General features: G+C 42.5%; 1 protein-coding gene across 5 annotated transcripts; it reads right to left on the bottom strand.

Moving 5' to 3' along the window:
• Window positions 1-20: 20 nt before the first annotated feature.
• LOC112221869 (kelch-like protein 12) lies at window positions 21-20,898 on the bottom strand. Of its 5 annotated transcripts, none has more exons than XR_002949077.2 (13): window positions 20,667-20,898; window positions 17,861-18,100; window positions 16,977-17,130; window positions 10,153-10,370; window positions 3,285-3,434; window positions 2,952-3,066; window positions 2,718-2,824; window positions 2,441-2,636; window positions 2,117-2,275; window positions 1,906-2,004; window positions 1,596-1,782; window positions 1,279-1,482; window positions 21-1,106 (listed from the first exon to the last, which is right to left on the bottom strand). XR_002949077.2 is itself a non-coding variant. In XM_024384261.2 (13 exons), the coding sequence occupies exons 3-13, from the start codon at window positions 18,041-18,043 to the stop codon at window positions 980-982; spliced, it is 1,695 nt and encodes a 564-aa protein (XP_024240029.1). In that variant the 5' UTR covers window positions 18,044-18,100; window positions 20,254-20,344; window positions 20,667-20,898; the 3' UTR covers window positions 21-979. The 5 variants fall into 5 exon arrangements, 3 of the variants coding, with proteins under 3 accessions (XP_024240029.1, XP_024240028.1, XP_024240030.1); XM_024384261.2 differs by lacking the exon at window positions 1,279-1,482 and adding an exon at window positions 20,254-20,344; XR_002949078.2 differs by having other exon boundaries at window positions 1,016-1,106; window positions 1,303-1,482.
• Window positions 20,899-22,589: the final 1,691 nt, after the last annotated feature.

Raw genomic sequence — 22,589 nt, 5'->3', positions numbered from 1 at the left:
GAATACAAATATAAAAGTGCTAAATTATCACAATGTTTATTCACTTTTCAAGTAACAACAAAAGACATCAGTTTTTTTTTTGTCCAAACAAATCCACTGTGGACAAATGCATGCACCATACACACATCAAAAAAATACTTTTTGCTCTTTTGCTTTATTAGCAGTGTTCTTCAGTCTGTCGCTGGGGACAAAGTGATTTTGACAAGATGACAGAACAGCAAAAGAGCAAGGAATCATGTGCGATTATGAAACGCTTTCCCTAAAATGTAATTCATTTCAAAATGTCTTTGATACATTGAAAATAATGACTGTGTCAGGCAAATACCAATTATTCAAAAAAGTGATTTGTTTCTAAAAGCACTTTATACATAATAACAAAATCTACAAAGGGTTTTCTAATTGATAACCTGGCAAAAGCTAAATAATCATCATACTTGATGGTATGACAACAATCATCACAGTCCTAATGAGGCATCATGGTTGTTAGGTTCAATGTGGGCCACAGGGGCATAAGGCATATAGCAGCAGCAAACTGGAGTCTCTTGTGTTTCTTCTGCTCCATGGTTCATAACAGAAGTAGAGAAATATATTGCACTTTAAAAGATTAGTCAAAAATGTACCTCACAGGTAACCACTACAACGGGAACCACTAAAAGAGTGTCATGCGATCGAGTGGGTTGGGATGGATGTCTTCTTGGATGCCACAACTGTTGATGAGGAGACTGAAATAACTCTCTGCTATACACCCCCTGTCCCTTATCCATTGAATGCCAAGGGTTTTCCCATAGAAGTAACCAAACTCAGATGAGAAAGTCTGATAAATAATCAATCAAGAGACTTCAGAGAGGGCATATAGCACACTGGCTGCAAGTGAGTGATCCCTGTGTCACTCCATAGTAGTGGCACATAAATATCAAATTCAGGTTCAGGACTAGCTGCCTGCCCTCTTCCGCTTCATCCGACTTTTCTGAGGTAAATCTCACTTTTCTCGCAGGACACACACTCCTGCATCGCAGCGCTGTGTGGCCATGGAGGTGACCACCTCCCAGTTGTCAATCACTGGGTCGTAACACTCGATACTGCTCAGAAGGGAGTTTCCATCATACCTGGAGAGAGGACAAAAGAGCACAGGGGAGAATGAACAACATCATATGGCTGTGTTCAGTCACATCCTCATAATCGAAGACTGGACCATAAGGGGAGGTTGCTTTTATGATTCAGATATTACAATGTTATCTAAGCAAGAATAATATAAATCAATTAAAAGAGTTGTCATACATAATTTATATGAATAATCCCAACCAAAATGCATCTATATCTCTGTCAATACTGAAGTTGGGTACAGAGTCGTGGTCGGATGGTAACACTCCTGGCTCTATGCACATGTACAACTCTCAGCCGGAGACCGGGGTTCAATCCCTGTGTCCTCCCTTGACTCTGTATCTCCTCTTCACCTGTCTCCCCCATTTGTTTCTCATCTGTCTGTCATTAAAAGCAATAAACATATGAAAGGACAGTGAATTTCCACTCCTTTAAAATATTGGATATTTTAAATATATTAAAGTCGGAGAGGGGTTTGGGATGTTTAGGCTTACCCAGCTATGGCGTAGAGTCGTCCCCGGAGGACAGTAGCTCCCACGTAGCAGCGGGGAGTGGTCATACTGGCTACCGTGGTCCAATAGTCTGTCCTAATGTTGTAAAACTCCACCGAGTCAAGATGCGCTGTTCCATCGAAGCCTCCCACCACATAGATGTGGTCGTTGAGCAAGGCTACACTGGCCCCTGCAACAAAGATTATAGGCCCTTCAGACATACTAACCATAGCCATATGTAGAGAGAGCCATACTGTATATAGTCTATATACAGCCCTGATCCTATTATATTGTCATAGTCTGGAGTACTGACCTGAGCGTTTGGTAGCCATGGGGGTAACATTAGTCCAGTGTCCTGTGTGAGGGTCATACCGTTCCACTGAATTGAGGATGTTCAATCCGTCGTACCCACCTGCAACAAATTACATACATCCTTACTAAGGTCATGGGGAAAACAGGTGGTATTTTACATATTTATACATCGACACCATTACAAACTTAAATAAAACATCTTTAATACCCACCTAGACAGTATATGAGTCCACTAGCCACCACTAGGCCAGCCCCTTCCCTGGCTGTCTGCATGTCCCCCAACATACTCCACTGGTCAATATTGGGGTCATATCGTTCCATGCTGGTGTGACGGCGACTACCATCAAAGCCTCCAGCAACATAGATCATATCTGTGGGCAGAAAAGTGAGAAAAGAAACGTTCCAACAACGTTTTGGAAGTCTGCTTTAGATAACACAGGGTTTTGTAACACCTGAGGACAGTCATTCTCTTCAGTGCTATTTGCTTTTGTAAACCCCATGACAATGAAGACTGTCAATCAGAGAAGATCCTTTACCTCCGAGTGTTGTCGCCCCGGCAAGGCCCCGCCGTACATTCATAGTGGCGACGTTGTACCAGATACCATCCTCGTCGGCCGTGTAGTCCAAGCACTCCACCGAGCTAAGCCGCGATCGACCATCGTAGCCGCCAATCACATACACGCGGTCATTGAGGGACACGGTAGCCACGTAACGCCTTTTCCGAGCAATGTTCTTTAAAAATATGCTTGGGATAAGTTAACCATGGTCAGAGAATAGAGCCAAAATGTCTAATAAAAAAAAAATGCTACTTACAGGTAAAAAGCTCCACTCCTGAGTTTTAGGATCATACTTCTCAACAATATCTATAGGGGATTGTTGACTGCCGAATCCTCCAATAACGAGCAGGACCTCCTTGGCACCTTGAAGGAACAACAGTGAATCACTTCTTCACATCAATAACAAGGTGGCAACTCCCACTAAGCTTGTATTGTATCCCTATTATTAGGACAAGAAAAGCACCTCAAAAAAGGGAGGGCAGTGCTGTACCTAATCTGGCTTGGGTGCGTGGCCCCTGCATCTCACTCCTCAGCTCAGGTCTAAGGTGAAATTTCTTGGCCTCATCCACAAGGTCTCGACAGGGAAGACTGCATCGAATGAGGGGCTGGAACACGTCAGAACATATACAGCACTTTATCCAGACATAAATAACACAGAAAACACCACAAAAGTTTATTCCCCTGCTCAACACTTGCGGCCTGTTTTCCAGGCTCACACTATTAATCATTCTCAATGGAGAATCTTTATTGAAAGTGGATTTTAGGCCAGGACTAGGTTTAATTTATGTACAGGAAACTGGCTGTTGATGTATTACTGCCTCACCTCTGAGTCGATAACGTCTGTGATATAGCGCGGAGTGAGCAAAGGCATCCGCACATGCTCCAGCATCTCCGATAAATACGTCTCCCTCTCTTTCCTATTGTGTTTAACCCAATTCAACACTGCCTCGAATACAGGCTCCTCTGAGTCCACCTGCAAATAGAGAAAATATGTATTGACAACCACACCCTGACAATAAAACCAAACATGCTTGTTGTAAAAATGGTAATCCTCGAGTATAACCACCTAAGGTCAAACATGCATTCAATCACACTGATTTCTTCACAGTAAATTCTCCAGTTTTAAATCAACACGGTATTACATTTAGTAGTGTTCCAGTGTCTATAAGGGTCCACACTTTTCAGTTATAATTAACACACTGCCCAGTGTAAAGCCTTATTTGCATATTTCCCAGTGTTCCTTGCCTTTCTAGTGAATTGTGTTTCAAGACCGTATTTGTTAGTGACAGACACACATGGTTGTTGCATTCATTCATTTTCAGTCCTGTGGTCTTCACCCAGTGAGATTCTAAGCGAAAATGCTTTCATAAATACAATTTTTGACAATACAATAGGTATTTCATAAGGCCTTATACTGAGGGCCTGGTTTTACCCTAATACAGTGGTCTGAAATTCACAGTTTACAGGCCATATCATGCCTTCAAGTCCACTTGTCCTGGCTTGCAAAGTGATATGTAATTCCAATTGGAATCCAGCCAGAGTGGGGATATCCAACATTTGGAATTCTTATTCACCCGCAACCTGCATTCAGAATGACTGCCAGGGTTGGGAAGACTAAGATATGAGACTTCCTAAAGCATATATACTTTAAAAACCATTTCAGTAACGTGTGCAATGAGTCCAAGTAACAGATTGGATTAGTTTAGAAACATTTGTTATTTATATTTAAGTGGCATAAGATTAATTAAATAATAAATCAACATACATGCAAGACATAGATATTGAAACAAACAATTCTAAAAATCTACCTGAAATAGAGCATTCTGGGAAATATGATGATGGGTGTGGTTTTGGTTCAACTCTGATTATTAATAGTGAAGGGAAACTGAGGCTTTCTGAAATTGTTAATTACTCTGCGCTTCGACTATCTGCTCACAATGCTCATTAGTGACATCAACCGGTCAGCAATAAATAGCAGCATGTGATTATCAGATATACATTTTTACTCCACTGTTTTCATTAAAACTCTGTGGTGCAGCGGTAAGTTGTTAGCTTTAGTAGCCTATAATCAGTTGGAATACCAGATTTGCACCTTTATATCATACTTCCCTTTTTTGCCTTCAAGTTTACTTTTTTTCAAAAACTGAATCTATGGCATTATTTAGGATGCTTAAAACATAAGCTTTTACTATACTAAATAAAACAAAAATTAAATTAAAAAAAATTTGAACAACAATGCAGAAAGTGTGGTTTCACATAAAACAATTTTCAAAACAGTAGGTCTTCAACGGGATTCGACCTCATAACCTCACACCCCCGAATGTTCCATTCTCTACTTGCTAAGCTACTGGTCAGGTGAAAGTTTTTGTACAAAAAACTATAAAGTAAGTATGGTGTCCAGTAGAGGTCGGTGTTTGAAAGCCACTTAGAATCTAAGAAAGCACCGAAACCACAGCCAAATCAGTGGGATCTCGCAACACATGTTTTGAAAAAGCACATGATCAAATGAAGCTTTGGACGTCATTGATGATTTGATTTGACTTCTGATAAAGTGATGTACGCATCGACACACACATTCCTCTGAGCTCCTGTATCAAATGTAACATCACTAGTTATTAACACCAACACTGGAGTTATTTTATACCAATAACTGTTAATTTAACACAGAGTTCATTTAAATCCTGAATCAACACTAATACATTTTAGACCGAAAAATCAACACTAGGTAACGCTGGCCAATTTTCTGTGTCCAAATAACTGAGATCAACTTCACTTCAAGAGAAAAGTCAAAGTCAGGTTTTCATTTATGATGTAGATGCAGTCAACTAGGGCACAGTTACAAAAATAACAGGAAATTGTGCCTTTGATTTAACTAAGTGTACAGTGCATTCAGAAAATGTTCAGACCCCTTCCCTTTTTCCACATTTTGTTACGTTACAGCCTTATTCTAAAATGGATTAAATCAAAAAATGCCCTCTTCAATCTACACACAATACCCCATGACAGTAAAAACAGGTTTTAGACATTTTTGCAAATGTATTACAAATAAAAAACAAATACCCTATTTACATAAGTATTCAGACCCTTTGCTATGAGACTCGAAATTGAGATCAGGTGCATCCTGTTTCCATTGATCATCCTTGATGTTTCTACAACTTCATTGCAGTCTACCTGTGGTAAATTCAATTGATTGGACATTCTTTGTAAAGGCACACACAGCTGTCTACAGTATATAAGGTCCCACAATTGACAGTGCATGTCAGAGCAAAAACCAAGTCATGAGGTCGAAGGAATTGTCCGTAGAGCTCCGAGACAGTATTGTGTCGAGGCAGAGATCTGGAGAAGGGTACCAAAACATTTCTGCAGCATTGAAGGTCCCCAAGAACACAGTGGCCTCCGTCATTCTTAAATGGAAGAAGTTTGGAACCATCAAGACTCTTCCTAGAGCTGGCAGCCCAGCCAAACTAAGCAATCGAGGGAGAAGGGCCTTGTTCAGGGATGTGACCAAGAACCCAATGATCACTGTCACAGAGCTCCAGAGTTCCTCTGTGGAGATGGGATAACCTTCTAGAAGAACAACCATCTATGCAGCACTCCACCAATCAGGCCTTAATGGTAGAGTGGCCAGACAGAAGCCACTCCTCAGTAAAAGGCACATGACAGCCCCATTGGAGTTTGCCAAAAGGCATCAAAAGAACTCTCAGACCATGAGAGACAAGATTCTCTGGTCTGACAAAACCAAGATTGAACTCTGGCCTGAATGCCAAGCATCGCGTCTGGAGGAAACTAGGCACCATCCCTACGGAGAAGCATGGTGGTGGCAGCATCATGCTGTGGGGATGTTTTTCAGCGGCCGGGACTGGGAGATTAGGCAGGATTGAGGGAAAGATGAACGGAGCAAAGTACAGAGAGATCCTTTATGAAAACCAGCTCCAGAGCACTCAGGACCTCAGACTGGGGCGAAGGTTCAACTTCCAACAGGATAACAACCCTAAGTACACAGCCAAGACAACCCAGGAGTGACTTCGGGACAAGTCTCTGAATGTCCTTGAGTGGCCCAGCCAGAGCCCAGACATGCACCCGATTGAACATCTCCGGGGAGACCTGAAAATAGCTGTGCAGCAAGGCTCCCCATCCAACCTGACAGAGCTTGAGAGGATCTGCAGAGAAGAATGGGAGAAACTCCCAAAATACAGTTGTGCCAAGCTTCTAGCGCCATACCCAAGAAGTCTTGAGGCTGTAATCGCCTCCAAACGTGCTTCAACAAAGTACTGAGGAAAGTGTCTGAATACTTGTGTTAATGTAATATTTCTGTTTTTTTTTATACATTTGCAAATATTTCTAAAAACCAGTTTTTGTCTTTGTTATTCTGGGGTATTGTGTGTAGATTGATGAGGGGGTGAAATTATTTAATCCATTTTAGAATAAGGCTGTAACGTAACAAAATGTGGAAAAGGTCAAGGGGCTGAATACTTTCCAAATGCACCGTATATTACAGACATTTGATCACGAAAATCATGACAAACAAAAATACTTTGAATTCATAGGTAAACTATAAATAAAGTCCTATGGTTATAATTATGTTTTTATAAAGAAAGATATGCGCTGTGCAGTTAAAGACAGGAATTTTCAGAGCACAAAAGCATACTTAAATCAAATTGTCTTCCCCATAATTTCAGAGCCAGGAAAATCTGCACAGGGGGCCCCATTAATGGAGATTATTGTAGGTCTACACTTGCACTGTTCCTTTCCAATTTGAGACTTGGGAAAAGTGACCCCACGCTTTCAAAGACGACCCTGAATGGAGATCAGAAATGCACTCGAGGCAGCATGACTGTGTGCTATCTGAATTCACAAACAAATTCAGTACACTATTCATCTTTGGTAGCACTTTACATCAAGTTTCTCTTATAGCTCAGTATCATCATAATTACACCAGTAACAACATTGTATTAACATGTTGTTACTTAGTTCTTCAGTAATTGTAGTTTAATTGCATAGAAATTGAATTGTAATTACAAAAGAGGAACAGTGACTTTTCCTATTACAAAAACCATTCAACTCCATTAATACGCATTTACAAAGTGTTAAGGTTTTCTTCCGTCGAAGGAGAGGAGGACCAAAATGCAGCGTGGTTATCTCGATACCTCTTTAATAAAGATAATAACGAACAATACAAAATACTAGAAACGTAACATGAAAAAACCTAAACAGCCCTATCTGGTGCAAACAAACACAGAGACAGGAACAATCACCCACGAAACACTCAAAGAATATGGCTGCCTAAATATGGTTCCCAATCAGAGACAACGATAAACACCTGCCTCTGATTGAGAACCACTCTAGGCAACCATAGACTTACCTAGACAACTCTACTATACCACAATCTCATGACCTACAAAAACCCCAAGACAAAACACACCACATAAATAACCCATGTCACACCCTGGCCTGACCAAAATAATAACAAAAACACAAAATACTAAGACCAGGGTGTGACAGAAACCCCCCCCAAGGTGCAGACTCCCGGCCGCACACCTAAACCCATAGGGGAGGGTCCGGGTGGGCGTCTGTCCACGGTGGCTGCTCCGGCGTGGGACGTGGACCCCACTCCAACAAAGTCTTAGTCCGCTTACATTGCGTCCCTAGATTGGCGACCCTCGCCGCTAACCTTGGCCTAGTAACCCTAACCAAGGGCCCCACTAGACTGAGGGGCAGCTCCGGACTGACGGACAGCTCAGGACTGAGGTAGCTCGGGGCTGAGGGGTAGCTCGGGACTGAGAGGAAGCTCGGGACTGAGAGGAAGCTCAGGCAGGTTGATTGCTCTGGCAGATCCTGGCTGGCTGGTGGTTCTGGCAGATCCTGGCAGATCCTGGCTGACTGGTGGTTCCGGCAGATCCTGGCTGACTGGCAGATCCTGGCTGATTGGCGGATCCTGGCTGATTGGCGATCCTGGCTGAATGGCGGATCCTGGCTGAATGGCGGATCCTGGCTGAATGGTGGCTCTGGCTGCTCCATGCTGACTGGCGGCTCTGGCTGCTCCATGCTGACTGGCGGGTCTGGCTGCTCCATGCTGACTGGCGGCTCTGGCTGCTCCATGCAGACTGGCGGCTCCGTGCAGACTGGCGGCTCTGGCGGCTCCTTGCAGACTGGCAGCTCTGGCAGCTCCTTGCAGACTGGCAGCTCCTTGCAGACTGGCAGCTCTGGCGGCTCCTTGCAGACTGGCAGCTCTGGCTGCTCCTTGCAGACTGGCGGCTCCTTGCAGACTGGCAGCGCTGGACAGGCGGGAGACTCCGGTAGCGCTGAATAGGCGGGAGACTCCGGCAGCGCTGAACAGGCGGGAGACTCCGGTAGCGCTGGAGAGGAAGAAGGCTCTGGCAGCGATGGACAGGCAAAGCGCACTGTAGGCCTGGTGCGTGGTGCTGGCACTGGTGGTACTGGGCCGAGGACACGCACAGGAAGCCTGGTGCGGGGAGCTGCCACCGGAGGGCTGGTGCGTGGAGGTGGTACTGGATAGACCGGACCCTGCAGGCGCACTGGAGCTCTTGAGCACCGAGGCTGCCCAACCTTACCAGGTTGAATGCCCCACGGTCGCCCTGCCAGTGCGGCGAGGTGGAATAGCCCGCACTGGGCTATGCAGGCGAACCGGGAACACCGTGCGCAAGGCTGGTGCCATGAAAGCCGGCCCAAGGAGACGTACTGGAGACCAGATGCGTAGAGCCGGCTTCATGACACTTGGCTCGATGCTTACTCTAGCCCGGCCGATACTAGGAGCTGGTATGTACCGCACCGGGCTATGCACCCGCACTGGGGACACCGTGCGCTCCACAGCATAACACGGTGCCTGCCCGGTCTCTCTAGCCCCCCGGTAAGCACAGGAAGTTGGCGCAGGTCTCCTACCTGGCTTCGCCATACTCCCTGTGTGCCTCCCAAGAAACTTTTGGGGCTGACTCTCAGGCTTCCATCCACGCCGCCGTGTTCGTCTCTCCAACTCCATTCTCCTATAAACCTCTTCGCACTGCTCCAGCGAATCCCAGGCAGGCTCCGGCACTCTCCCTAGGTCGACTGCCCACCTGTCTATTTCCTCCCATGTCGTATAATCCAGACTTCGTTGCTCCTGCTGCCGCTGCCTGTCACCACGCCACTTGGTCCTTCTGTTACGGTTTTCTTCCGTCGAAGGAGAGGAGGACCAAAATGCAGCGTGGTTATCTCGATACATCTTTAATAAAGATAATAACGAACAATACAAAATACTAGAAACGTAACGTGAAAAAACCTAAACAGCCCTATCTGGTGCAAACAAACACAGAGACAGGAACAATCACCCACGAAACACTCAAAGAATATGGCTGCCTAAATATGGTTCCCAATCAGAGACAACGATAAACACCTGCCTCTGATTGAGAACCACTCTAGGCAACCATAGACTTACCTAGACAACTCTACTATACCACAATCTCATGACCTACAAAAACCCCAAGACAAAACACACCACATAAATAACCCATGTCACACCCTGGCCTGACCAAAATAATAACGAAAACACAAAATACTAAGACCAGGGCGTGACACAAAGGCTACCTAATGGCTACCTAATTTACAAAGGCTACAATGTAACAACAACAATATTACAATCCAATTAGAGCTTTAAAACACAGGTATAATACCTCATCAAATCCACCTTTGTTTACCTGGATTTCATCGCATTTAACTAGTTTTTCAACCTCGTTCTGGCAGAGCAGCATAAACTCCTCATGTTGAACAACCTCAGGGAAGTGCTTCTGAGAGAAGAGCTCAGCGGCCTGCATCAGGTCAAGGCAATTGTGGGTCTCAGCAAAGTCCCGAATGCCCAGGCAGTTTGTGGGATCAAGCTGACTATCCAGAAAGTCACAACATGCTCTTTTCACTCCTGAGGAATACAAAGAAGTGCAGGACGTTAATTTGAGAGGTGCAATTTCTGCCTAGTGCATCTTTATTTAGCTAAAAACTAACAATGTTTCAACTATATTATCAAATTAGCAACACATTAGCCAATCATATTGCACAAACCTGATAAGGGGTGCTGATGGGTGTGCATTTCCTTTTACAAAGGAGCAGATTTAGATTTAACTGTCATACAGCTGTTTTGAAAGCCAAGAAGAAAAAATAAAAATTGAGTACAATACAATGATATAATTTACTTTATTGGGACTGAACGCTTAGTTAAGGCTGCCAAGCTTGCTAGGACAGAACAAATACAACAAAGGCCAAAGCCTTTGAGCCCAACAATGGCAGGAGTCTCTCACAGCCTACCCCACCCAAATTGAAAGGCCTTTGAAGCCTACTCCCACTGTTCAGTCCATCCACTGGCATTTTATACCAGAAATAGGCCTCTAGAAAAAAGCTTCTCCCAAGTGGGTGTGACACCTACAGTGGGACAAAAAAGTATTTAGTCAGCCACCAATTGTGCAAGTTCTCCCACTTAAAAAGATGAGAGAGGCCTGTAATTCTCATCATAGGTACACTTCAACTATGACAGACAAAATGAGGGAGAAAAAAAATCCAGAAAATCACATTTTAGGATTTTAAATTAATTTATTTGCAAATTATGGTGGAAAATAAGTATTTGGTCAATAACAAAAGTTTATCTCAATACTTTGTTATATACCCTTTGTTGGCAATGACAGAGGTCAAACGTTTTCTGTAAGTCTTCACAAGGTTTTCACACACTGTTGCTGGTATTTTGGCCCATTCCTCCATGCAGATCTCCTCTAGAGCAGTGATGTTTTGGGGCTGTTGCTGGGCAACACAGACTTTCAACTCCCTCCAAAGATTTTCTATGAGGTTGAGAGCTGGAGACTGGCCAGGCCACTGCAGGACCTTTAAATGCTTCTTACGAAGCCACTCCTTCGTTGCCCGGGCGGTGTGTTTGGGATCATTGTCATACTGAAAGACTCAGCCACGTTTCATCTTCAATGCCCTTGCTGATGGAAGAGGTTTTCACTCAAAATCTCACGATACATGGCCCCATTCATTCTTTCCTTTACACGGATCTATCGTCCTGGTCCCTTTGTAGAAAAACAGCCCCAAAGCATGATGTTTCCACCCCCATGCTTCACAGTAGGTATGGTGTTCTTTGGATGCAACTCAGCATTCTTTGTCCTCCAAACACGACGAGTTGAGTTTTTACCAAAAAGTTATATTTTGGTTTCATCTGACCATATGACATTCTCCCAATCTTCTTCTGGATCATCCAAATGCTCACTAGCAAACTTCAGGTGGGCCCGGACATGTACTGGCTTAAGCAGGGGGACACGTCTGGCACTGCAGGATTTGAGTCCCTGGCGGCGTAGTGTGTTACTGATGGTAGGCTTTGTTACTTTGGTCCCAGCTCTCTGCAGGTCATTCACTAGGTCCCACCGTGTGGTTCTGGGATTTTTGCTCACCGTTCTTGTGATCATTTTGACCCCACGGGGTGAGATCTTGCGTGGAGCCCCAGATCGAGGGAGATTATCATTGGTCTTGTATGTCTTCCATTTCCTAATAATTGCTCCCACAGTTGATTTCTTCAAACCAAGCTGCTTACCTATTGCAGATTCAGTCTTCCCAGCCTGGTGCAGGACTACAATTTTGTTTCTGGTGTCCTTTGACAGCTCTTTGGTCTTGGCCATAGTGGAGTTTGGAGTGTGACTGTTTGAGGTTGTGGACAGGTGTCTTTTATACTGATAACAAGTTCAAACAGGTGCCATTAATACAGGTAACGAGTGGAGGACAGAGGAGCCTCTTAAAGAAGACATTACAGGTCTGTGAGAGTCAGAAATCTTGCTTGTTTGTAGGTGACCAAATACTTATTTTCCACCATAATTTGCAAATAAATTCATAAAAAATCCTACAATGTGATTTTCTGTATTTTTTCTCTCATTTTGTCTGTCATAGTTTAAGTGTACCTATGATGAAAATTACAGGCCTCTCTCATCTTTTTAAGTAGGAGAACTTTCACAATTGGTGGCTGACTAAATACTTTTTTGCCCCACTGTACTACCTGTCTCTCCCTGTCTGGTACAGGTACCCTCGCTACACTCCCCCCTCTCTCCCGAGCTATTGCTCGCCTTCAGCACACACGCACTGTTGTGGCGAGTGACTCTGAACTTACAGTGGCTAGCCCCAAGTCATTATCCTCTACGGGATCAGTGTCCCTTCACCGGGATGATTGAGCTAACATGTGCTAATGTGATTAGCATGATGTTGTAAGTAACAAGAACATTTCCCAGGACATAGACTTGTCTTATATGGGCAGAAAACTTAAATTCTTGTTAATCTCACTGCACTGTCCAATTTACAGGAGCAATTACAGTGACAAAAATACCATGCCATTGTTTGAGGAGAGTGTACAACAACAAAAATCTTATCACGGCAACTGGTTTGTACATTCACCTCTGAAGGTAAATAATGTACTTAACATTCAGTAATATTGCTCTGATTTGTCATCCTGAGGGTACCAGAGATAAAATGTAGCATAGTTTTGTTTGCTAAAATCACATTTTATATTCAAATGTAGGAACTGGGTTCTAAAGTTGTTCCTAGGCCGTCATTGAAAATAAGAATTTGTTCTTAACTGACTTGCCTAGTAAAATAAAGGTAAAAAATTCAAATTAAAAACGTTTCTGAGACTGCACTTATGAAGGTGGTAAATGACCTTTTAATGGCGTCAGACCGAGGCTCTGCATCTGTCCTGGTGCTCCTAGACCTTAGTGCTGCTTTTGATACCATCGATCACCGCATTCTTTTGAAGAGATTGGAAACCCAAATTGGTCTACATGGACAAGTTCTGACCTGGTTTAGATCTTATCTGTCAGAAAGATATCAGTTTGTCTCTGTGAATGATTTGTCCTCTGACAAATCAACTATAAATTTCAGTGTTCCTCAAGGTTCCGTTTAAGGACCATTATTGTTTTCACTATATATTTTACCTCTTGGGGATGTCATTCGAAAAACATAATGTTAACTTTCACTGCTATGTGAATGACACACAGCTGTACATTTCAATGAAACATAGTGAAGCCCCAAAATTGCCCTCGCTAAAAGCCTGTGTTTCAGACATAAGGAAGTGGATGGCTGCAAACTTTCTACTTTTAAACTCAGACAAAACAGAGATGCTTGTTCTAGGTCCCAAGAAACAAAGAGATCTTCTGTTAAATCTGACAATTAATCTTGATGGTTGTACAGTCGTCTCAAATAAAACTGTGAAGGACCTCGGCTTTACTCTGGACCCTGATCTCTCTTTTGACTAACATATCAAGACCGTTTCAAGGACAGCTTTTTTCCATCTACGTAACATTGCAAAAATCAGAAACTTTCTGTACAAAAATGATGCAGCAAAATTAATCCATGCTTTTGTTACTTCTAGGCTAGACTACTGCAATGCTCTACTTTCCGGCTACCCGGATAAATCACTAAATAAACTTCAGTTAGTGCTTAATACGGCTGCTAGAATCCTGACTAGAACCAAAAAATTTGATCATATTACTCCAGTGCTACACTACACCTCCTACACTGGCTTCCTGTTAAGGCAAGGGCTGATTTCAAGGTTTTACTGCTAACCTACAAAGCATTACATGGGCTTGCTCCTACCTATCTTTCCGATTTGGTCCTGCCGTACATACCTACACGTACGCTACGGTCACAAGACGCAGGCCTCCTAATTGTCCCTAGAATTTCTAAGCAAACAGCTGGAGGCAGGGCTTTCTCCTTTAGAGCTCCATTTTTATGGAACGGTCTGCCTACCCATGTGAGAGATGCAGACTCGGTCTCAACCTTGAAGTCTTTACTGAAGACTCATCTCTTCAGTACGTCATATGATTGAGTGTAGTCTGGCCAAGGAGTGTGAAGGTGAACGGAAAGGCTCTGGAGTAATGAACCGCCCTTGCTGTCTCTGCCTGGCCGGTTCCCCTCTCTCCACTGGGATTCTCTGCCTCTGACCCTATTACAGGGGCTGAGTCACTGGTTTACTGGTCCTCTTCCATGCCATCCCTAGGAGGGGTGTGTCACTTGAGTGGGTTGAGTCACTGATGTGATCTTCCTATCTGGGTTGGCGCCTCCCCTTGGGTTGTGCCGTGGTGGAGATCTTTGTGGGCTGTACTCGGCCTTGTCTCAGGATGGTAAGTTGGTGGTTGAAGATATCCCTCTAGTGGTGTGGGCGCTGTGCTTTGGCAAAGTGGGTGGGGTTATATCCTGCCTGTTTTGCCCTGTCCGGGGGTATCATCGGATGGGGCCACAGTGTCTCCTCCTCCTGTCTCAGCCTCCATTATTTATGCTGCAGTAGTTCATGTGTCGGGGGGCTAGGGTCAGTCTGTTATTTCTAGAGTACTTCTCCTGTCTTATCCGGTGTCCTGTGTGAATTTAAGTATGCTCTCTCTCTCTCAGAGGACCTGAGACCTAGGACCATGCATGAGGACTATCTGGCATGATGACTCCTTGCTGTCCCCAATCCACCTGGCCGTGCTGCTGCTCCAGTTTCAACTGTTCTGCCTGCGCCTATGGAACCCTGACCTGTTCACCGGACGTGCTACCTGTCCCAGACCTGCTGTTTTCAACTCTCTAGAGACAGCAGGAGCGGTAGAGATACTCTTAATGATCGACTATGAAAAGCCAACTGACATTTACTCCTGAGGTGCTGACTTGTTGCACCCTCGACAACTACTCTGATTATTATTATTTGACCATGCTGGTCATTTATGAACATTTGAACATCTTGGCCATGTTCTGTTATAATCTCCACCCGGCACAGCCAGAAGAGGACTGGCCACCCCACATAGCCTGGTTCCTCTCTAGGTTTCTTCCTAGGTTTTGGCCTTTCTAGGGAGTTTTTCCTAGCCACCGTGCTTCTACACCTGCATTGCTTGCTGTTTGGGGTTTTAGGCTGGGTTTCTGTACAGCACTTTGAGATATCAGCTGATGTACGAAGGGCTATATAAATAAATTTGATTTGATTTGATTTGATATCAGCTGATGTAAGAAGGGCTATATAAATACATTTGATTTGATTTAAAGTTTGAACCCCTGCTGTTTCTGAATTTGGGTACATCATTTTTGGCAAAAATGGAAAAAAAAAAGCGTCCATTCCTTAATCTTGTTCTGCACACCTCCAAAACTAAGGTCATGTGGTTTGGTAAGAAGAATGCCCTTCTCCCCACCGGTATGATTACTACCTCCTGAGGGTTTAGAGCTTGAGGTAGTCACCTCATACAACTACTTGCGAGTATGGATAGATGGTACACTGTCCTTCTCTCAGCACATATCAAAGCTACAGGCTAAAGTTAAATCTAGACTTGGTTTCCTCTATCGTAATCGCTCCTCTTTCACCCCAGCTGCCAAACTAACCCTTATTCAGATGACCATCCTACCCATGTTCGATTACGGAGATGTAATTTATAGATCGGCAGGTAAGGGTGCTCTCGGGTGGCTAGATGTTCTTTACCATTCTTCCATCAGATTTGCCACCACTGCTCCTTATAGGACACATCACTGCACTCTATACTCCTCTATAAACTGGTCAACTCTGTATACCCGTCGCAAGACCCACTGGTTGATTCTTATTTATAAAACCCTCTCAGGCCTCACTCCCCCCTATCTGAGCTATCTACTGCAGCGCTCATTCTCCACATACAACACCCGTTCCACCAGTCACATTCTGTTAAAGGTGTGCTCCCTCTCCGGCCTCTAAGGTCACCAGGCTGCTCATTATGGTGCACACCTGCCACCATCATTACGCGCACCTACGCGTCATCAGACTCACCTGGACTCCATCACTTCCCTGATTACCTTCCCTATATATGTCACTCCCTTTGGTTCCTTCCCCAGGCGTTATTGTTTCTGTTTCATGACTGTGCGTTGTTCGTGTTTCTTGTTTTGTATTATGCTGCGTTTATTTATTAAAACACTCACTCCCTGAACTTGCTTCCCGACTCATCGTCAAAAAAGGTTGCCAAAGCACACACATCCCTGGATCGCTCGTCTTTTTTCATTTTAATGGCAGCTAGCGACTGAAATGAGCCACAACAAACACGCAATTATGGACACTCTTACTGAGAGTTGTGGCTGCTTCACGTGATGTATTGTTGTCTCTACCTTCTTGCCCTTTGTGCTGTTGTCTGTGCCCAATAATGTTTGCACAATGTTTTGTGCTGCTACCATGTTGTTGTCATGTTGTGTTGCTGCCATGGTATGTTGTTGTCTTAGGTCTCTCTTTATCTAGTGTTGTGGTGTCTCTTTTATTGTGATGTGTGTTTTGTCCTATTATAGATATATATTTTTTTAAATTATTTTTAATCCCAGCTCCTGTCCCCGCAGGAGGCCTTTTGGTTGGCCGTCATTGTAAGTAAGAATTTGTTCTGACTTTCATAGTTAACATTTTTTTTAACAAGTAAAACAAAATGGTACTTTATTCCGCAGAGTACATACTGTGGATGTAAAGTATAGTGCATATAGCACACCCTGTCCAAGCGTTGTCATATTATTTTTTGACTTCTCAATTTACCTTTGAGCTGCAGCAGACAGGCAGCAGGAAGCAGTTCCTGGACATTCTCCACTGTGACCAGGACTGTCTCTGTGTAAACAAAGTCCAGCAGGATCTCCATGGTGGACGCAGTCAACCCCTGAATGTCTACGAAGGATTTCCCTTTCTCTGACAGCTGCAAAAGAACAACAGCAAAGACAGACACATCATCTTAAATGACTAGTTACTAGTAGTACTAGTTAGTAGTCTCTCTCGCCAGACCCTGGATGCTCCACACACTCCATCTGGCTGTGAGAAGAGACTAGACCAAAGGGGAATACATCACACAAAAAATATCAATTGTTTATTATTTGTCATACATGTGTAGGAAGCAGTGAATTATAGTCAGCTTTGTTAGTAAAAGAGCAATGCTCACCTGATTATTCATAGAGAGCTAAAAATGTTAAAGGAAAGAAACTAGGTCAACTGAGCTGCAGAGAAATAATTAGCATTGGACTATTTCTGCTATGCACTTTCATGGCTTTTTCGTGGTTGTGAATATGATCCATGCAATTTAGTTCAAGTTTTTATTAAATGAATAACCAGATGGCAGTCCGATAAGACACCGAAAGACAAAAAATGAATAGCAGTTTAATTTCAGCCTACACAAATCTTAGCTGGGTTCTAAGCACAAGGGATATGTAGAAACTATTTTGGTAATGTCAACCTCAGAATCAGTTAATCAATTATTCCCTGTCTCTTTCTGCATATAAAGAGAACCACCAACAAAAGTATTTAGAAAGTTATTATTGCTGATGACACTGGTGATCAGTCTGGTTAGGATTAGATTTCCGGGCAACCTTTTTTTGTCCTGGTTTTGTGAGGAGTCACCTCTACATTATCGCCAGTCTTGTGCTTACAGTTACCTCGCTGGTGAACATGGCGCAGAAGTAGTCACTGCAGGCTGCCAGGACAATGCGGTGCACAGGAAAGTCAGTATTCTCCACTCTCAAAGTGATGTCACAGAGTGTGTTGCTCTTACGAAGTGCGTTCATGGCATTGAGGATGGATTTGGCATGGGAGTTGGTCATGATGTCTTTGGGAGCCATGGTACTGTACTTGACAAGAGGGCCTCAAGTTTCAAGAATCTCAACGTGCTGCGATATCTGGCAAAAACAGAAAAGCGCGATTGAACATAGTTTGCAGGCAAAGATGACAAATGATGATACATTACATGAGACCTCGACCACTGAGTTTCACAGCTGTTTAATGTGCAGGCAAAATACATGTTTGTATTTCACCTTTATTTAACCAGGTAGGCTAGTTGAGAACAAGTTCTCATTTGCAACCGCAACCTGGCCAAGATAAAGCAAAGCAGTTCGACACATACAACAACACAGAATTACACATGGACAAACATACAAGAGAGCAAACATACAATCAATAATACAGCAGAAAAAGTCTATATACAGCATGTGCAAATGAGGTAGGATAAGGGAGGTAAGGCAATAAATAGGCCATGGTGGCAAAGTAATTACAATATAGCAATTAATAAACACTGGAATGGTGGAATGTGCAGAAGATGAATGTGCAAGTAGAGATACTGGGGTGCAAAGGAGCAAGATAAATAAATAAATACAGTATGGGGATGAGGTAGTTGGATGGTCTATTTACAGATGGTCTACGTACAAGTGCGGTGATTTGTGAGCTGCTCTGACAGCAGGTGCTTAAAGCTTGTGAGGGAGATATGAAATTGTGTGCCAACATAATGTGTAACGTAACTTATATGAAAAGTAATTACTTATATTTTGCACCATTTTCTAAGCACGGCAATTGTATCCACTGCTTATTTAGGATTTATTTGTATTTATTTTTTAGAGAAATTGTTTTTATTTTTGTATTATTATTATTAATTTATTTTACATAGGGGAACACAAGTACATATAAAGAATATGCAAAGGACAATTGGGCTAGGGGGTACAATATCACATTACACAAGGACCTCAAGGGACATACATACATTTATAATTCTAAAAGCTTTTTTGTTGGAAGAGTATTTAATTGTCTTTAAAATTTGTTTCAATTCAGTTTTGTAAGGTAAAATGTGTTTTATTTGTACATTTACATTTATAAATAATAATTTTGGCCAAAATAATAATTACGTAAATTAAAATTACATAAAATTGTTTCAACTTATTTCTATCATAGGTAAAGAATCAGTGTAAATCTTCATAAATGTGTTCAATTATAAATCTACTGATGTCTTGCCACAGATTTCTTACATGAATACAATGGCAAAAAATATTCAACACTGTTTCTGGGTGGTCACTACAATATATATATTTTTTACTTTTTTTTAAACTAATTCATATAGTGAAAAAAAATAAGAAACTTCCTTCATTTTGTTAATAAGTATGTATGTGTGGCAACATCCAACCTTTTTTCCAACCGATATTATCAATAAAACCATTCCAATAAAGCATGACATAAAGTATAGATACAACAACCTGTTGAAAAAAGGCTTGTATAGCTCTATTGTTGTTGAATGGACCAAAAGAAAAACAAATCTTTCCTACCAATGAGTCAACAGGGTTAATCATAGGTATGTTTTTATTTAACCTTCATTTAACTAGGCAAGTAAGTTAATAACACATTCTTATTTACAATGACGGCCTACCAAAAGGCAAAAGCCCTACTGCGGGGACGGGGGGTTAAGGTCATGTTCTGAGGATCAGGTCTTGACATTTTCCTGAATAACAAAGCAACACCAGAGGGAATGGGATCTTAAACAATTGTAAAATATTTAGGCGTGACAAGGATCTTGTAAAGTATACTTTTATGAACTGGGTGGTTTGAGCCCTGAATTCTGATTGGCTGAAAGTCATGGCGTATCAGACAGTATACCACAGGTATGACAAAACATTTAGTTGTACTGCTCTAATTATGTTGGTAATCAGTTTACAATAGTAATAAGGCTCCTCGGGGGTTTGTGGTATATGGCCATGGTCAATATACCACAGCTAAGGGCAGTGTCCAGGCACTCCGCGTTGCGTTGTGCGTAGGAACAGCCCTAGCCGGCATATATTGGCCATATACCACACCTCATCGGACCTTAATGCTTAAGAATACTTGTATTTTGGCGAATGTATAGTATGACATCCGGGAACTTTTGGCATACTAAATATATCCATACTATGACCAATAATCATACTACATACTTAAGTACGAGTATTCGAACACAGCTGGATTCCGATAGCTAGCTAACGTTCCATTTATTTGGCTTAAACTGGTGTAGCACATGGGGATGTGTGGAACTTACTCCTCAGTCTGAAGTGTCCCCACATGCGCCAACAAATTGCTAGATTTTCGCGTGGCGCCGACTGGCTCGCTTTAGGGGGGGACACGTGTGCCTGCAAGGCAGAGGTTCCGAGTTAGTGCCAGGTATGGGCCGAATTGGAAGGAAGTTGTACTCGTTAAATAAGCGACGCTACACTGGCATACGTCCAATTTGAGTTGAATTAGATTTACTCAAAGCAAGGATTTTAAATAAGATGTCACCTTATGACGTTTTCCAACTCCAAATAGCTAACTAGCAGGTGGTTATGCCAAGGCCAACTAGCCGCAGATAACCGTTGCTAACTACGAGTTAATGGTTTGAATGAATATGACAGACAAACTACCAAATAAGGAACACGAATGGCACACACAGTATCAAGCAATACAACTACCCACCACCTAGCTAGATAGCATTAGCAAGCTAACTAGCTAACTCCAAAGCAATGATGGCAGACGTCCAAGTCACAGTTGAGGATGCCAAATGTGATCCATGGTAGCGTGTGCTTTCCTGCAATAGTGTGGGCTATTGCGAATGAGTTTTTCAAAGAAATGACTAACAAAATATGAATTTCAAGGATGTCGCAACAAATCTTGCTGGAAAGCCTTCCGCAGTCAGTGTAGCCTTTGACAAAAACACGATGACTATACGTCACGACTCACATACGCACAAGCAGACCTCTAATGTGAATGTGCATGTTTTTACTATTGAAAGTAAACACTGAACCAATGTAAACACACGCGCAAAAACTCAGAATCAAAGCAATACATTTTTTTCTCCCTTTTTAACCAATTTAGCAAGTTTTTTTTTATTTGTTTATTGTTGTGACCGCCTGCTTGAAATCGCAGGCGCAGGGTCGCTGGAGTTCGATTTCTTATGAATGGTGCCAAAAGTGCAACATCGTCAACTTGGCGCACACCGGTACTCCACAAGAGTATATTTAGTCCCTGGGACATCATTCCTACTATATATACAGTACCAGTCAAAAGTTTGGACACACCTACTCATTCAAGAGTTTTTCTTTATTTTTACTATTTTCCACATTGAAGAATAATAGTGAAGACATCAAAACTATGAAATAACAGCTTCTATCTCAAGGCCATCAGACTGTTAAACAGCCATCACTAACATTGAGTGGCTGCTGCCAACATACTGACTCAAATCTCTAGCCACTTTAACAATAAAAAATTGGATGTAATAAATGTATCACTAGTCACTTTAAACAATAGCACATTATAAAATGTTTACATACCCTACATTACTCATCTCATATGTATAAACTGTACTCTATACCATCTACTGCATCTTGCCTATGCCATTCGGCCATTGCTCATCCATATATTTATATGTACATATTCTTATTAATTCCTTTACACTTGTGTGTATAAGGTAGTTGTTGTGAAATTGTTAGACTTGTTAGATATTACTGCATGGTCGGAACAAGAAGCACAAGCAATTCGCTACACTCGCATTAACATCTGCTAACCATGTGTATGTGACCAATAAAATTTGATTTGATAACACATATGGAATCATGTAGTAACCAAAAAAGTGTTAGTAGCCACCCTTTGCCTTGATGACAGCTTTGCACACTCTTGGCATTCTCTCAACCAGCTTCATGAAATGCATTTAAATTAACAGTTGTGCCTTGTTAAAAGTTATTTTGTGGAATTTCTTTCCTTCTTAATGCATTCTAGCCAATCAGTTGTGTTGTGACAAGGTAGGGCTGGTATACAAAAGATAGCCCTATTTGGTAAAAGACCAAGTCCAAATTATTGCAATAACAGCTCAAGTAAGCAAAGAGAAATGACAGTCCATCATTACTTTAAGATATGAAGGTTCAATGAAGGTCCAATCCAGAAAATGTCAAGAAATTTGAAAAGTTTCTTTAAGTGCAGTCACAAAAACCATAAAGCTCTATGATGAAACTGGCTCTCATGAGGACCGCCACAGGAATGGAAGACCCAGAGTTACCTATGCTGCAGAGGATAAGTTCATTCGAGTTACCAGCAAGAGTTACCAGCAAAATAAATGCTTCACAGTTCAAATAACAGACACATCTCAACATCAACTGTTTAGAGGAGACTGCGTGAATCAGGCCTTCATGGTCAAATTGCTGCAAAGAAACCACTATGAAAGGACACCAATAAGAGGGATAGACTTGCTTGGGCCAAGAAACACTTACAATGGACATTAGACCAGTGGAAAGTTGGTCTGATGAGTCCAAATTTGAGATTTTTGGTTCCAACCGCCGTGTCTTTATGAAATGCAGAGTAGGTGAACAGATGATATCCGCATGTGTGGTTCCCACTGTGAAGCAC

This window comes from Oncorhynchus tshawytscha, linkage group LG22 (assembly GCF_018296145.1).
Source record: "Oncorhynchus tshawytscha isolate Ot180627B linkage group LG22, Otsh_v2.0, whole genome shotgun sequence".
Classification (NCBI taxonomy): Eukaryota; Metazoa; Chordata; class Actinopteri; order Salmoniformes; family Salmonidae; genus Oncorhynchus; species Oncorhynchus tshawytscha.
Note: the sequence above shows the minus strand (reverse complement) of the source record. Positions and strands in the feature narration are given on the sequence as shown.